The 17,133-nt window shown below is 39.6% G+C and overlaps 2 protein-coding genes across 7 annotated transcripts in view; both read left to right on the forward strand.

Moving 5' to 3' along the window:
* Positions 1–3,817, forward strand: part of RPS6KA5 (ribosomal protein S6 kinase A5) — an 88,869-nt gene extending 85,052 nt beyond the window's left edge. For all 6 annotated transcript variants that reach the window (XM_017813835.1, XM_017813837.1, XM_017813840.1 and 3 more), the window contains one exon: positions 331–3,817. In XM_017813835.1, coding sequence (XP_017669324.1) covers positions 331–570 — 240 coding nt within the window. In that variant the 3' untranslated portion in view covers positions 571–3,817. The remainder of the gene's footprint in view (positions 1–330) is intronic.
* Positions 3,818–14,603: 10,786 nt separating this feature from the next.
* Positions 14,604–17,133, forward strand: part of TTC7B (tetratricopeptide repeat domain 7B) — a 137,747-nt gene continuing 135,217 nt past the window's right edge. Inside the window, exon 1 of the mRNA XM_017813791.1 lies at positions 14,604–14,753. Coding sequence (XP_017669280.1) covers positions 14,633–14,753 — 121 coding nt within the window. The 5' untranslated portion in view covers positions 14,604–14,632. The remainder of the gene's footprint in view (positions 14,754–17,133) is intronic.

Here is a 17,133-nt window from a genome sequence, read left to right on the forward strand (position 1 = left end):
AACATAATTTGGGCTGAAAGAAAAACTGTGATTTAACAGTATTGTTTCTGAAAATGTAGTCTTAAATAGGTTAAGGCTTCATAAAAAATACTTCTAAATTAAAAAGAACAAGGAGGGGAAGATGCCAATTAATAATGTGATGTATTGGCTCTTTCATACCCGTAAAAGCTACTAAAGTTATTAATACAGCTACAATAGGAACTAGTAGCGCTCTGTCAAGAAACTGTGGTTTATCTTGTGACTTGCCATAGAACATTCATAATAAGTGACAAGGCATAAAATGTCTTAAACCTCTTGAAAAGCTTAGAGTTACCTTTTATTTTTAAACAGGCCTTTAACAAGTACAAAAGGGAAGGATTTTGTCTCCAGAATGTTGACAAGGCACCTCTTGCAAAAAGAAGGAAAATGAAAAAAACAAGTACAAGCACAGAGACACGTAGCAGCTCCAGTGAAAGTTCACATTCTTCTTCCTCTCATTCTCATGGTAAAACTACACCTACAAAGACATTGCAGCCCACAAACCCTGCAGACAGCAATAACCCGGAAACCATCTTCCAGTTCTCTGACTGAAAAGTGGAGAATATTCTCTCTTGAAGATTAAAGTGGTTATAAACTTGGTAGTACCTACGTTTTCTTCTCCCACACTTCCTCCCTGTGGCTTACAGGCTGCTACAGGAATGTCTGTTGCTTTAGAAATGTATTTCAGTCATACCTTTTTAGCTTTGTATTTCAATACATTTCTTTTTAGCATTAAGTTTGGTATCACTGGATATGATATAATACTATTATAAAAACAACATTCTATTCTCTTAGGGCTAAATTACTAGTGTGCAGTCAAGCTCAAGGTAAGGAGCTATGCTGCTTGTGGTACAGCTTGGAAGAAGACTGTTTCTCAGTGTCAGAATCTTCCTCCCAGTTTTTTCCCCACTGTTCAAAGAAAGGAAAGCTCTGTAACATATATAGAACTTTTGGATCTTCTGCTTTTACCCAGCTCTGTGAAGAATGTTATAGAATTTGATTCTTCGTGCATGTAAAGAATCATTGGTACAATGCACCAAAGGAGTATAGTACTTTTAAATTTGTGGTTACATTCTGTCCTATTTCTTTGAATTTTAAGATCAAAATGGAGCGTTCTGGAACTCTTATTTTGTTTTAAAAAGTAATTCCACATATCTTATTCTAAACAACTGAGAATACAAGTCTTAGTTTTTTTTAAATTAATTTATTTTTTAAATAAATCTAGGGTAAGAGATGTCTAATATGAGATGTCTAGTACTGTGATACAAATTTTTTTTGAAGTTATTAACTTCTGAAAGATTTTACAGATTCTAAAACATAATGCTATAAAAGAAAATTAAATTTCATATTCAATGCTTTGGAAAATGGTCACATGTTAAAATACCTATTTCAAGAATTAATTATAATTTATATTTTCTTTTTATATTTACACAATAACTTTAAAATACTAAGATTTTTTTAAAGATGCAAAAGCACCAGTTTCAACATCTGTTATTATAGGGGCCATACAAAATGTATACCAAGTTATTTGAATTTTGCATTGTGCAAATATGGCAGTTTAATAGTAACTGTAAAATATTAGAATATATGTTTTATTTTTTGCACTTTATAACATCTAAAGGAGATGTTTCAGAATAAAGTGCACTCAGATCTCTCTTCCTACAAGGGTGCTGAGCACTGTTTTACTGGGTTGAATGACCTGAAATCCACCATACCTGGTGGTTATGGTCGTTGTGAAGGAGAATTCTGTACTTTGCAGGAGTGAATCCCTGTATATTACCTACTGTTTTCATTCCTTACTTTAAAATGCAAAGCTACTTCTATCTTGCTTTTACATTGTATATAACAAATACTAGACCTGGGCACCTTGTGTAGTGTAGATGTTAACAACTTATGCACTGGGAATACTAAAGGGAAATTATATTGAACACTGTGCTTCACAACTTGTTCACTGTGGTGTACTACAGTGAAGTATTTCCTACTGTGATAGTATAGTATGTACATAACTGTTTGGAATCATAAATGTGACTTACAGAAACATCAGCATAAACTTTTAAATCAGTATATTTTATAAATTTATGGAGAGCTCTTTTATAGCTTGTATTCTCAATGACTAGAGGTAACTTAAGTGCTAAAGATGACTTCAGTTTTGCAAATGCTTACATGTGTAAGTCTCCACTGAAGTCAGAGGGGCTCCTTGTCATATGCCTAAATTTCTGTGATGGAAGACTAATTGAGTAGAGGATTTTGTTAACAGCTGGCTCTATCTTAAAGTAACCTTAATCCAAACCCTATGCAAAAAAATAAGGTTATAGGAATTGTTTATATCAGTGGTTTTATTTATAGAATTGTATCAGATATCAGTATTGACAAATACAATACATCCATGTTTACAGGGATTGTGTGTATCAAAACAAGGCTTTGAAGCCCAACATGTTTGTTCTGTGTTTCTTTAATATTAATAATGGCATTCTGAGGTTTTGGAATTGCTCATGTGAAATAGTTTACTACTTTCTTGATGTGAATGTCAACAGTAATTGCAGCATTAATTTCAGGTTGATGTGAATATTGAGATTTGCACTGTTTATGTAGAAGTAGTATATTTAAAGATCAGTATATGTGCTAATAACACAACCAGTTTTAAATGGCCGATGTTAAAGTATTGAAAAATAATTGTCAATGTAATATATTCAGGTTTGCTTTCTGAATGCTCTCTTTGGAAATAATCTCAATAGTGAACATGGCTCATTTGTAAAAGAATACTTCCCCTCTCCCCAATAAACTTGCTGTAAATACAACGAACAACCCACCATTAATGCTTGTTATGCAAACAGCAGGAGTGAATCGAGAGATTGGCAAACAAGTTGCTTGTGAAGTTTGCACTTGGAGGAGTTCTTGGAATTTGTTTTCTTCAGAGTGAGGACGACAAAAAGCTATCTTGGTTTTATTTCATTTAAATATAAGAAACTTTTGGATACCAGGTGGATTTGTAATATTGTGACACAGAAGTCCAGTATTGCATCAGAATGCACTGAGCCTTCAGACTGGCTCAGCCCTTTTCCATGGCTACTTTTCTGAACAAGATAATGATCCCTGCACAGCTGTGATTCTCTGTCATCTGAGAACAGAATAATTCCTGGCAGAAAATATTCATAGAATGATGATACATGTTTATTGGTTGTAATGAAGTGTTGCACAAGCTACTTATATTTTTAATATAAGCATGTATTATGTGCATGCATGTACACACATGCTGTATTGCATGTCTAAGTCTCAATTTAAAGTAATATGCTTTGTTTGAGAGAACTTGTATTTAAAAATGAGTTCTGGACTCACAGTGTGAGCCCCAGACAGTGGGGCTACCACAGAAGAGGAAGAATGTTATGGGAAATCAGAGGTGAGAGGCTTCTGGAAAGATTTTTCAGGGGTAAATTTCTCCCCTGGCTATCTCCATGTGCACGTAATAATCACTGACACTGAATTGCAAGCTTTATTGCCAGTTGTCCAGCATAAACACATTCTCTAACTCTGCAGTCACTGAGTATGTGTGTGTGTCCACACATGTGTATATCTTTATAACATTAGGTCATCATACTGAATTCTTTTGTTATTTCTCAAGTATCAGTCCAGGTATTTTTACTAAGTTGGTGGTCTTCATTCTTTCCCCCATAAATGACAGTCTTTCTGAGCATCCAGTTTTTTACATTGCAAAACATGACATTGCCTTCCTTCAGTTGAGATAGTTGATTGAATATTCTGGATTAAAAGAACAAAAAATAATGTCTATTTCTGCTGTAAAGAGATTCTGCTTTGGTCTTTGTCTGCACTTCTCAGTTTGCTCTTTGACCCACAGGGCACTGGATTCTATAAAAATATAAGAAATGCAGAGCTGTTGACTAGCTCTCGCCTGCCATCCTGCATTTTTATATATCACTCATTCAATAGATTCTGAATGTTCAGAACACCTATGTAGAAAAGAAAACTTAGACTGATTCCTGTGGTCTGCACTAGTAAATGAAGCAATGCTTTCAGTTCCATGGGCCAGCTGGAGCAGTCTTGTTTGTGGTGCCCAGAAGCTGCAAAATGGGGAAATGCAGGAGACCTGCAATAATGTAAATTTGAAGAAAACCCATATATTTTGACAGCCTTCAGGTTCTCTGTCATAGAAATGGAATCTGCAACTGCCTGGGAAACAATTATAAATATTTAGGTAGAGGAGATGTTATGGGCTGGTCTGACTAATACTTTATTCAGTAGTAGAAAGCAATTCATAATATGCACACATAAAATTGCTTTTAAATATTGGCAACCAATCTCCTTGTATTCAAAAAATGTATGCAGAAGTCTGGAAAGAAAAAACAGAACTATTCTTTAATTGCTCAGGAACTGCTAAAAACCCCAACCAGATGAAACTGCAAACCGATAGCAAATTTGTTGCCATTTTCTTAATAATACAAAGATATTTGTTGACAAATCCAGCATCAAGTCTTAAAATTGGGATCTCATTTATGTTCATCTGACTTTCCTTGGGGCTTTTTTTGGAAATATCTTGTTGCCTTAGAATGAATGTGACCAAAGGTTTATTTTCATAAGTAGGAGAAAATCTAAGGATTTAGGATTGGGCCTTGTGAATAACCAAAAGAAGTCTACTTGGAAAGGTAACCAGTTCAAAATATAAATACATATTACTGGTATTTGGTGTTACATCTACATCTAATCAAGTACATTTCACGTAAATTATGGGTATGATTTTGTGTGATACATTCAGCTATGCTGAAAAAGTTTCCAGTATAGAGTCTTTGGAGTTTATGAAAGTGAGAAGAGAGGAGGGAAGTTGTATTTAAAGACAATGGTGCAAAGAAGGAACACACCCAAGATTTGTCTCTAACTCATGCTGCCAGAGGTGACTTGGTAATAGTGTCGTTGTCTGTAGTAGCTGACTCGTTAGTAACAGTACACTTGCTTTTTTTCCTTTAAAATCAATATACAGTAGAGACGAGAAACTAAATTATTTTACAAAAGCAGCAAATACCTCAAAGCTTTTCTCAGGTGTCTCCTTAATGAGTTTTCATCTTTTAAATAAATAACTCAGAGTAACATAATAGTTACTCTGTGGAAGCTATGCCTGCTTGAGGGAACAGGATCCCACTGTATCTGGTGATGTGTTTATTGCAGAGGAATTGTAGAAATTAGAGCTCAAGGTGCTATATCCCTGCTGCTTCTAAGTTCAGGTGTTAATACTATTCTACTTAATATGTATTGCTGTGCCAGTTCCATTCGTGTGCAGCCATGGCAGGTCACTTAGTTCAGTGTTAAAGCTGTCAGATTAAAAGGAAAACTTGAGATCTACTTCAATACCAAAGTGAGAACAGGCCTTTAATTTTAATCTACATCTGGATGGCAGAAATTAGTAAAAACTTGGCATTGGCTTTCAACCTTGACAGTCTTATTAAGATGCTCCTGCAGCAAATTTTGATGCTTACAGATATCTTTACTGACCTCTTTCACAACAGAGGAAGAAACCTGCAAAATTATTTCTTGTCAGATAAAAACTTTTGCTAAAGTCCCAGTAGTATAGATCATCTCTAATTTCTACCTTTACCTTTGCAGTTGTGAAGGCAAAAATGAATTGGTGACAGATTATGACAGCTGGTTATAAAGGAGCAGGCTGTGTTAATTTGCAGTAAGTGGAACAGGGTGTGCTATTACTTGTGTCAGTGTGGGCAGGGAGTGAAGAGAGAGAAAGAAATGCAAAGAAGGGAATGCTGAGTGCTTTGCCTCGCTGTAATTTACAGGACATTCTGGTTGCACACCATTGCTTTTAAAGAAGCAATGGCCTCCACATTTAAAGTCTTTTAGAATAAAAACCCTAGAGATTACCCTGACAACTTTTTTTCTTGGAAACTATGTCATTTTTACATGTGAAGGTGGCAACATGGACATTGATTTCCTTAACTCAATGTATTCCAGTTATCAACAAATCACGGTGAAATTTGGTTTCTGACAAATACGCACATCTCTGAAATTCTTTGTCACATCAACACAGTGCAAAACCTTGTGGCAGAAGTTTACCAAAAACCAAGAGAAGTAATTGCAATGCTTTATTTTGTTCAGAAAATGAATGAGGACAGGGTTCTTTTGGAGCAAGTCTAGAGGAGAGCTGTGAAGTTGATAAGAGCCCTGGAGCACCTCCCCTATGAAGACAGGCTGAGACAGTTGGGGCTGTTCAGCATGGAAAAGAAAAGGTTATGTGGATACACATAGCAACCTTCCAGTATCTGAAGGGTGCCTACGGGAAGCCAGAGAGAGATTTTTTCAGGAACTGTATTGATAGGACAGGGAGTAAGGGGTTCAAACTGAAAGAGATGAAATTTAAGTTAGATATTAGGAAGAAATTCTTTACTCTGAAGGTGGTGAGGCACTGAAACGGGTTGCCCAGGGAGGTTATGGATGCCCCAAGCCTGGCAGTGTTCAAGGCCAGGTTGGATAAGGCCTTGAGCAACATGGTCTAGTGAGAGGTGTCCCAGCCCATGGCAAGGCAGGTTGGGACTAGATGATCATTAAGGTCCCTTCCAACCCTTAACATTCTGTGATTCTGAAAGACATCCAGTCTCGTTTTATATACATCAAGACTTGAAGAATGCACTGCCTCTTTGGTATTTAACCAAATACTTAATTATTGTGGTAGCTGTTAAAAAGTCTGATTTTTTATATAAATTTATCTGGCACAGGTCTCAACTTTGGGTTTTTTTTTTCTAATTTTCTCTGTTACTATATTTGTAAATGGTGTTTTCTTTTCATGATGTTTAATTTCCAAAACATAAGGCAAATATTTTGTTCATTCTGCCAATTATTATGGTAGAGAGAGACTGGTGACTGGGCAGGTCTCTGAACTCATATTTGCTGTGCAGAAATAGCAGCTTGCACTCCTCTTACTGGGTCCACTTCTTAGTGTTTCTGACTGAGGGAGTACAGGGGTCTTGTAATTTTCCTCAGCTGATCCTAGGAAGTCTCCTTCTGCCCTCTCTGCTATGGACCTTGCTTTTGGAACATCATAATGTAGCTTTGCATGCAAATTTCCTGGTTTTTCTATTAGGGTCACATCAGGCTGGGCACACTGTATTTTACCACTGTCCTCCTCCACCTTCCTTTGGCACACGGGCACGAGGCCAGTGTCCTCAGGAAGGCCCTGGTGTTCCATGACCTGTTCCAAGGCATGTGATGAGACTGAAGGGGGCCACCCTTTGTTTAGGACGTTTTATGTGCTAATTCTGGATCTGTTGATTTTTTTAAAGAGTTCTCTCCAGTTATTACTTCATCGAAAAATCTATTTTAAATGTGTGATTTTCATTCTTTTCAAACGCAGAACAAAAGTAGTTGCCGAACGCTTCTTTGTCTCTGTCACCAACGTTTTTCTTGCCTCTGGATAGTAATGAACTGATGATATTGCTGGAATTTTTTCATTACCCTCAGCAACTTTCTTACCCATTTGCCATAGTACTCACAACATACAGTATTTTCTATTGATGTTTTAAGCTACCTACAGTTTTAGAAACTTTCAGAAGTTATGTGTAGTTTTCGACTCCCTCTGGTGGTCTGGCAGTGGAGCTGGCGAGTAGTTTAACTGCTCACGTTGACAGCAACAAGCAACATGTTTGAATGCAGTATGACACTGTACATGCTTTGGATTTAACTAATTTGTTTGTCCCAGATGCATTTAAATAGCAATGGGGAAAATACTGGTGTTTATTAATAAATACAAATATTTTTATTACTAATGAGCAGCAAGGAACATTGAGGGAAGAAGTGAAAATTCAAAATTTTCATTCTATGTAACAATTGAATTTATTTAAAGGGGTTGAACTTCGGAACTGAGGAAGAGATGTAACTGCTCTCAGTAAATTCAATGTGAGAAACACTTCATCTTCTTTTAAGTGGTCACAGAAATGTAGTTTGAAACAGAATTATGTGATTTCTGTGTAGACAGAAACTGCTCTAAGTATGATTTTAGCCAATAATGTAATGAAATCAAACAGTTGTTCTACAGAGAGTAGAGCTGCCACAATTGCTTTGCTAGATAAAGAGACTATTCAGATTTACAAAGGTACATATTTACTATGATCTGGTTTTCTAATTTCCTAACATGTAATAGGTAGCTTATTTTTACCCTTAAGAAATATTTAAAAATGGTACCTGGTTTACTTTCTGTGTTGAGAAGTAGAGGCCTAATTAAATTCCCCGAACTTAAAAGTAGCCAAAACATTTATCAGAAATCCTTAGATTTTGAACAAGACTGAAAAGTTTTATGCTGGCACAGTAAATGTGAGAAACAGAAAAGTATATAATTTTTCTTCCCATTTTGCTTCCTATTCATTACAGTTAATATAGGATAGCAAATTTACTGGCATCTCACCTTTGTAAAAGTACAGTTGTGGAACATGTAGGAATTAAGATAGGAGTATGTTTATTCAGCCTCTAAAACTGCCATTTGAGTGATACTCTGTTGCCCTTTCACTGGCAATGCTGGTTCCTGTTTCACATGAATGGGCTTGGAAAGGACCTCTTTTTGAGTCTGACTTTTTATCTTTTGCAATTAGTAATTAAACTTCGGATTCCACCAATCAATGACTGTTAGCCCCTGTCATTTATTAAAGACTAAGAATTAACATAAAGGGATTTCATACAACAGTGAAAAAATAAGTATTTGCCTGATGGTGTGGCATACATTCTATTTTATATATCAATTGCCTGTTATCTCACAAGAGCAGTATAAACTGAATCACTTTAAAGGCAACAAAGTACAAAATCAAAAGTCCATTGTGAAGAAAGCTTCCCAGGTTCCTAGGTTTTCTTGAACTGTTTTGTGTGTGATTTTAACTTTCAAACAGCCGTAAGGGCGTAATGGTTTACACAATAATGTACATTTGCAGATGTAACAATTTTATCTCTAAGAAAATACACTCCTCTAAGTACAAAACCTTGAAACGTTGAAATATTTTGATAAAGCTTATTTCACTTCTTACACTCACTGTATTCCTTGCTATAAGGCAGGGGTAGCAGGTTTTATAACGTGCATGTCATCAGACTGTTGATTTCACAGATGCTGTTCAGTCTCACTTTACTTCCCTTTAAATTGCATTTTGATACTCGCAAAAAGGAGACAAGTGCCACTGTGAAATTATTTTCTCTAAAAATTTCTATATGGTTTGTTGTAGATTTCACAGAGATTACTGACTTCAGTAGGAATGGAGAACTCTGCAGTTACCTCCTGTCACTAACAATGTTGTAATAACTGGGAAAAACAAAAAACAACGAAGACTTAGATTCCAGTAAAATGTTTGCTTCTATAATTGATTATGAGTTGTGCTCTTCACTACAGAGAAATTAATTCTCACATTAGTATGTTTTGACCTGAAAATTTTTGCACTTCACATTTGAGAAAATGGCAGGCAGTAGTAGGGATTACGATTGCTTTAAAATACATGTAGTATTTGAACTGCATCCTTCATCACTTGCAATAGAATACATTTAGATCTTAATAGACATTAAAATGTTGATTTGTATTGAAAGACAAAAAAATTGGTAAAATACGGATTTATGCTGAGGAAAAGCTTTTAAATATTTACTTTTTTATTCTATTTTACACTGTGAATATAAAATAAGGACTTCTGTGCTGTCTTCCGTAACATTATATTTCCCTCAGAATTGTTGTCTTTCTCACAGAAATGTATGCTATAAGAAGGAACACAGACAAACTACTTGGAAAAAAACAACAAACCACTGGTCAGGGTGCCAAACTAAAACCAGAGTAGTCTAAACTTGCATATTAAATGCTTTTTATATAAATAGGGAAACAACACTGACCTTTAAGGATTGCTAGTCTTTGACACAAGTTGGATTTTAAGCTTTGCCTGGCCCATTTACCTCAAGGGCCTCCATACCAGAGAGCAAGGCTGTTATGAAAATACCGCATTAAACTTTTTTAATAATTGTTTTAAACTTTTTTTTTTTTTAGAATGAAGGAAAGCTAGAATAAAGGTGAGCTTGGGTTCCTTCCCTGCCACTTCAGCAGTGAATAGTGTTTGTCTAAGAAGCCAAACTCAATCTAGAATAAAACCCAGAGACCTTGTAAATTTTCTTGCAGGTTTGTTTTCTTTTTTCTTGTCTGAGTTTCGAGCATCGTATATTTGAATACGTTACCTTTAAAAATGCAAGTACTCTTTGAGTTGAGTTTTCTGATTCCCTGTTATGGAATATTTAATATCTTAGTAGAGATTAAAATGCTACTTTATTTAAGTCAGTTTATATTCTCTATAACATTTTCATCAGTATAAACCCCCATCACGTCTGTTCCTCATAGTTCTGTGTGGAGTTACTAGTGCAGAAAGCCGCTTTATCAGGTTTAGTTTCAGGTTACGAGAAGTATGAGAGTATGAATAACATCTTGAGTTTGTGTGGCCAGGTTTTGGTAGTGTGTGTGTGGGTGCTACAGGGGTTGCTGCTGTGAGAAGCTACCAGAAGCTTTCTCCATGTCCAACAGAGCCAATGCCAGTCAGCTCCAGGATGGAGCTGCTGCTGGCCAAGGCCGAGCCCTTCAGAGATGGTAGTAACAGCTCTGTGATAAAATGTTTCAGAAAGAAAAAAAAAAGTTACTGCACAGATGTAGTTGTGCTCAGGGAAGAGAGGAGTAAGAATATGTGAAAGGAACAGCTCTGCAGACACCAAGGTCAGTGAAGAAGGAGGGGGAGAAGGTGCTACAGGTGCTGGAGCAAAGATTTCCCTGCAGCCCCAGGTGGAGACCGTGGTGAGGCAGCTGTGCCCCTGCAGCCCATGGAGGTCAATGGGGTTGCAGAGATCCACCTGCAGCCAATAGAGGAGCCACGTGCCGGAGCAGGTGGATTCCCGAAAGAGGGCTGTGAACCTGTGGGAACAGGCTCCTGGCAGGGACCTGTGGACGCATGGAGAGATGAGCCCACGTTAGAGCAGGCTTGTTGGCAGGATCTGTGACCCTGTGGGGGACCCACGCTGGAGCAGGCTGTGCCTTAAGGACTTCATCCCGTGGAAAGGACCCACTCTGGAGCAGTTGGTGAAGAACTGCAGCCCACGAGAAGGACTTGTGCTGGAGAAGTTCATGGAGAACTGTCTCTGGTGGGAGGGACCCCCTGCTGGAGGAGGGGAAGAACTCTCTCTGAGCAGTGACAGAAACGACCTGGGATGAACTGACTGCAATTCCCATTCCCTGTCTCCCTGCATCTCTGGTGGGGAGGAAGTAGAACCTGGGAAGGAGGAAGAGGTGGAAGAAAGGTGAAGTTTTTTTAAGATTTGTTTTATTTCTCATTATCGTGCTCTGATTTCGATTGGTTGGTAATAAATTCAATATCCCCAAGTCGAGTCTATTTTGCCCATCACACTAAGAGTGAGTGATCTCTCCCTGTACTCATGAACCTCTTATTGTGTTTTCTCTCTCCTGTCCACTTGCAGAGGGGAGTGATAGAGTGGCTTTGCTGAGTATCTGGCATCTGGCAAAGGTCAAACCACCACAGTGTGGAGCCATGTACTTTAAGTTCCTCATAGCAAGCTCATGAAATTGCACTGAACAATCCATTATTTCTCTTACTGCCCTGTGTTTGGGGGAATTGGAGTGGGAGTGATGGCAAAAGGCAAAATGGTTGACCAATACATGTTAGTTACTTTTCCTGCATTTTAATTTTCCATCCTTTTCAGAAACCAAGTATCTCTCTATATTTGTCAGCCAGCTGCCTCACCTTACAAGCAGACTATTTCTAGCAAAGTAAATGTATGTCTCAGTCTGCCCCAACAATTTGATGAACAGGCCACTTCCAGAAAACAACACTTTGTTTAAAGTTGAAAAAATAAGGGACAATTGACAAAATATGTGGGATCCTACTTCTTTTCTCTATGACTTTTATGCTATTCGTTCCAGATCCATTATTGTATTCCAATATGGGTCATCTATAATGGAATCCTCTCAGAGCAGTCTTAGGTATATGGAAGTTTCATTAATGTTAAAGCAGATTTTCTAATGAATTTCAAAATGTACTAATTCCTTTTGCATAGACATTTCACTTCATAAATAGTAGCTGTGGAGATAATAAGCCTGATGAACTGTTATGTAAATATTTTAATACTATTCTTTTACTGGTAGCTCTTATTGAAATGATGTGATCAGTGCTAACAAAATGTGTTAAAATTGTTGTGAATAAACATGAATAATCTTCATAAGCAAATGAGCTCTTTTCAGAAGTTGAAATTTTCATTTTCATAGTTTTATGTGTAAAAGAACTAGTAGTTACAATATCAAACATTTTGAATTACCATTCTTTTCCTGTGTCATTTTTAACTTAATTGTCTTATCTCTCCAGTATAGTAATCCATGTTGTAATCAGTTTAATGTTCTCTAGATCTTCTGAAACCTCAGGTAAGCAAAAAATGCTTTTACATTTCTCCTTTTGCTTTTGTTATATTACTAAATCCTCTTTCCAATCCTGCAGCACTCCATTGCAATTTTAAACACTGTAATGTTCTGCTACCATTTCTATTTCACTTTTAAAATCTGAAGAATATTTTGTTTGAAATGGGACTGTAACCTGAAAGTGCTATAATAGCGACTTGACAAAAGGCAAATTACAATATCTGAATTTTGTGCTATTATGCTTTCAATAGAACTGGGAATGAAAAGTTAATTAGTTGAAGCACTGAAAAAGACACCTGATAACTGTCATAGAGTTGCAATAGCTGTGATGGTCTAAGGATGATAGAAGCAGAACAAGATTTGTAGGAAGTGGATATTCATTACATTGAGAATACAAGCTTTCAGTTATATAAGCCTGGGTCCATTCCTGATCAGTTAGTGATTTGATGGAAATTGTTGATCTTTAAAAAGATGCATCCCGTTCCTGATGTTTCAGTGGATGATCAAAACCAAAGCAAAACTTCAGAAAGCACCTAGTGCATGTGACACACAGACATACCCAAACTAGAAAATTGTTTAGAAGTTCTGTTACGTGCACAACAACTCTACCAATGCCCATAGGCAATGTCATGTTTACATTTAACTGATCTATTTATAGAACAGCACATAAAAGTGACTCCTGATAGCATTGATCCACAGGAGTTTGAAGATTCACAGGGTTGGGGGAATAAAAATATGTTGTTCTTAACAGTTATGAAACAATGATTGACGTGTCTCAGGCTGGTAATGTTGCATTTGCCCAAATTTCACTTCTGAGTTTGTGAACTTCACATGTCTGAAGACTAACGTGTTAGATCCAGAGGAGTGCAATGCATGTAAGAGCAAAAATAGCATCCAGCCTGTTTTTTGAATCTTCAAAACTCCAAAGTGTCATCATCTGTGACAGATAGTTATTGTCACAAATTCAACCAAATTCCTGTTGGCTTCACTGTTTTCTCATTTCTGCAGACAGAAAGAATTAATAGTACAAGTCTGTGCTGTGACCCAAGGGTGTGGAGCAAGACATTTGAATTATTTGAATTTATGTTTTGTTTCATTACACAGTATCTCTGCAAAACCTGTTCTTTCTGTCAATGGGCTGTATCCTTATTTTGTGAAAAATAAATAATATGTGAGTTGGGTTTTTTTAGTGCAGTCTCAGTCTTTTTGCTACTTTTTCAGTGAAAATCAGTCTTGGCAGCAGTTTTCCAAGGTGTATGTGAGTTTGTGGAACTGGTGTGTCATGTATGTGTGATGTAGCACTTGATAAAGATACACAGTACCACTGGAATTGTTTCAGATAGTATTTTTATTTCTCCCAAATGCTGGAAATGCATTTATTTTCTCAAAACGTAGGGCACGATCTCTGTGCAGCGCGGACCTTTGTTACACAGGCCCTGCTCTCCCCTTGACTGAGGCGCAGGTGAGTTTTGGGCTGTGCCGTGGTGTGGGACACGGTGTGCGAGGGTCTGTCGGCTACTGGGAGTGCAGAGAGAATGTGCTGTGAGGTACGAACGTGGAGAGGGCAGAGGGAGAACGCCGTGAAATGGATTAAAAGCACCAAGCGAAGGGTGGTGAGCGGTGCCAAGGCAGGTGAAGAGGCGACCAGTGACGGGCAGGAACCAGTTCTCCGCTACATTTTGTGGAAGGGGAAAGTAAATCAGATGGGGGGGAAAGGGGGCCTGTGGTCATCGTTCGCCGGTGTAAGGATGAAATCAGCTGAACGTGCCATTCCCACCCGTGTGTAAGTGGGTTCTGAAGGAGCAGCTCCCGCCGGTGCCCGCGGCAGCCTGGCGGTACCGGCCCCGCTACGAACGGCGGTGGCGTTGGGCAGACTCGTCCCCTCCCTCCCTCCCTGTCTCTCTGTCTGTCTGTCCCTCCCGCAGCCCCGGGAGCGGTGGTGGGACCTTCGGTAGCGGCCGCTCCCGCCAGACCAGACCCGGCCCAGCCCGGCCGCCCCCGCCGCTGGCCCCGCCCCGCCCGCGTGGCCGCCAGGGGGCGCCGCTGGGGCGGTCGCGGTGCCGCCAGCGCGGCGCGGCCGCAGCGCTCGAGTTCCGCCGCTCCGGGGCCGCCGCCGCCGCCCGTCCCCGCCTCCCCCCGCCCGCCACGGCCCCTGCCCCCCCGGGGCCCCGCGGCCCGGCCATGGCCACCAGGAAGGCGGGCTCGCGCCTGGAGACGGAGATCGAGCGGTGCCGCTCGGAGTGCCAGTGGGAGCGGATTCCCGAGCTCGTCAAGCAGCTCTCGGCCAAGCTCATCGCGAACGGTGCGGCGCGGGCGGGGGGCGGCGGGGGCCCGGCAGGTGCAGCCGGGCTGGCGGCCACAGGGGCCCGCGGTGCCCGGGGGGGCGGCCCGGCCCGGCCAGGCGGGGGGCGGCGGGAGGCGGGAGCCGCCCAGGGCCGGCCCGGCCCGGGCCGAGGGCAGAGCGCTGAGCGCCGCGGGCGCGGGGCCGGGGTCCCGCATCGCCGGGGTGCGGGGGGGGGGCCGCACTCCGCGTCGGCGGCAGCGCGGCCCTGCGGAGTGACAGAGGCCCGAAGTGCTGAGCAGCGCGATACTGGTCACGAGCGCTGCAGTTCTGCAGGCACACATGCTGACAGTGTGCATAAAGCCCTAAATGTCCTTCTGTGCGCTGCCGGGGGATCTGTGCACCGCCTGTCGTAGGGAGGCTTCTGTCCTTTCTCTTAAAAGCATACCTCAGCAATGTAGTGCAGCTCCATTTATTTTGTTATAAATAATATGAATAGCTTGTTTGGTCTCTTATTTATTGTATCACAAAATTCAAAATGTTTATCTAAAGAATTGTGCCTAATGAACAAGAGAAGTTTTCTTTGCCATGGATGCCTTCATTCTGTGTTTGAGGATAGTGTCAGCCAATATGGGCTCACTCATGGGCTTGAGGTGGACCTGGAGGTATTTTCAGAGAGCAGTCAAGTCTGCAAAGACAGAACTTGGGGTGAATTCAGAGATGCTAAAGTTAGCAGAGAGAGGACGAGCATAAGGTTGACATCAGTGGGAGTTTGTTGTGAAGGCTGTGATAGCTTTGCACGTTTAGACGGGGAAGAAAACTGCATCATTCAGGTGTGTAGAAATAAAAATAAAAGGAAAAACCTGACTCAAAGAAGAGAGAGAGAGAATTTAGGAATGAATGGATGGATAGTAGATAACCTTTTATGCGTTGGCCTTAAGAACAACTGGGTGGTGATCGTGACACTGGTGTTACTAAAAATAAACATGAGTGAAAAGGTGGAAGGTTTTATATTTAGTTTCAGGACATGCATCATTGAGTGATAGACTATGAACTAGTTAGAGATCACTTCAAGCAAAGGCAAATGTGATTTGGCTGTCCAGTTGGGAAGTATGATCTTCATAGTTTTAAGATGTACTAAGGTATTTCAGACAGGTAGGGAGAGCTAGACAGGAGATGTTATTGACAATTTGACTTAAATTTCTCCAACCTACATACTTTTTACCTAAGTGAAGCATATCAGAGAGGATTATGCAATCTACATAACTTTACACTTCAGTGGTTTTCCTATTAAGGCATTTTCTAGATTCTATACCAGTCAAAATACAAATTATTGAAGCATTCCTTGATATTTAAAACATGGGAAAGTATCATATGTAGATTTTATCTCTTTGACAGCACATGAATGATTAAATCAATGTCATGGCTTCCAAGTCTAGGTAACTGAGAAAATCAACAGTCAGTAAGTGAAGTGATTTGCACTGGACTGTTCTTTCATAGTGGAGTAACACAGGAAGAGAGTAATTTATTTAATGAAATATCTTCACCCGCTGTTGATTGTCTAAAACTGGAAGTTTGTGTTCTAAATCCTGGTGTACCTAACAGGTTACAGGTCAAGGTTATCAGCTAGTAAGATTAAAAAGGAGAGACAATGCCTCTGTTCCATCCATGGAGAGAGATATGAACTGAAAGGTGCTCTGATGCATATCCCTGTTGTTAGTACATCTGAAGCAATCAACTGAAAAAAAAGCACTCCAAACTTTACTCCATCCTTCTCTAGTAATGTTCAGTTTTACAAATTGACTTGGGAATGGATGATGAAAGATCTGTGTTTTGGCTGAATGTGTAACAATATGTCATAGGAATTATTTAAAAGCTTGGGGGAGTGCAGAAGGGGAAGGGGATCTTCATTCTATCCATATATTGGTGTGTAGGGAATTGGCTCCAACTCTTGAATGCTGGAGCATTTTAACTGAGGATATCAACCTTGCTAGGAACAGCATTTATTGCTCTTTGACCACACATGGGAAGGAATCCTTTGGGGAAGCCTTCTTGTATTTTCTTCAGTCTTGCACTATTGCAAAAGAATAGATTGTTACTTTACCTTCTGTTTGTAATTGGGGATTAGAGAACTTGACAGAAATTTTAATGGTGTGGATTATTATTTGGACTGTCTTGCATTGATATAGAATCTCCTATTAGCAAGTTCCCATTCCTTGAAGCTCACAACCCAAATTAGATGAAGGATGATATAGCAGTGAAGCTCCCAGGATGAAGGTCTTTGTGGATGCATGTGGCAATAGTATGTACTTCTGAAGAAATGCAGCACTTGAGAGGCGCAGTATTTTGAGTGGACTTGATTTTAGTATTGTTTGTTCTGATTAGTTCTGCTGATGGATCC

This window comes from Lepidothrix coronata, unplaced genomic scaffold (assembly GCF_001604755.1).
Source record: "Lepidothrix coronata isolate B3197 unplaced genomic scaffold, Lepidothrix_coronata-1.0 Scaffold43, whole genome shotgun sequence".
NCBI classification, from domain to species: Eukaryota; Metazoa; Chordata; class Aves; order Passeriformes; family Pipridae; genus Lepidothrix; species Lepidothrix coronata.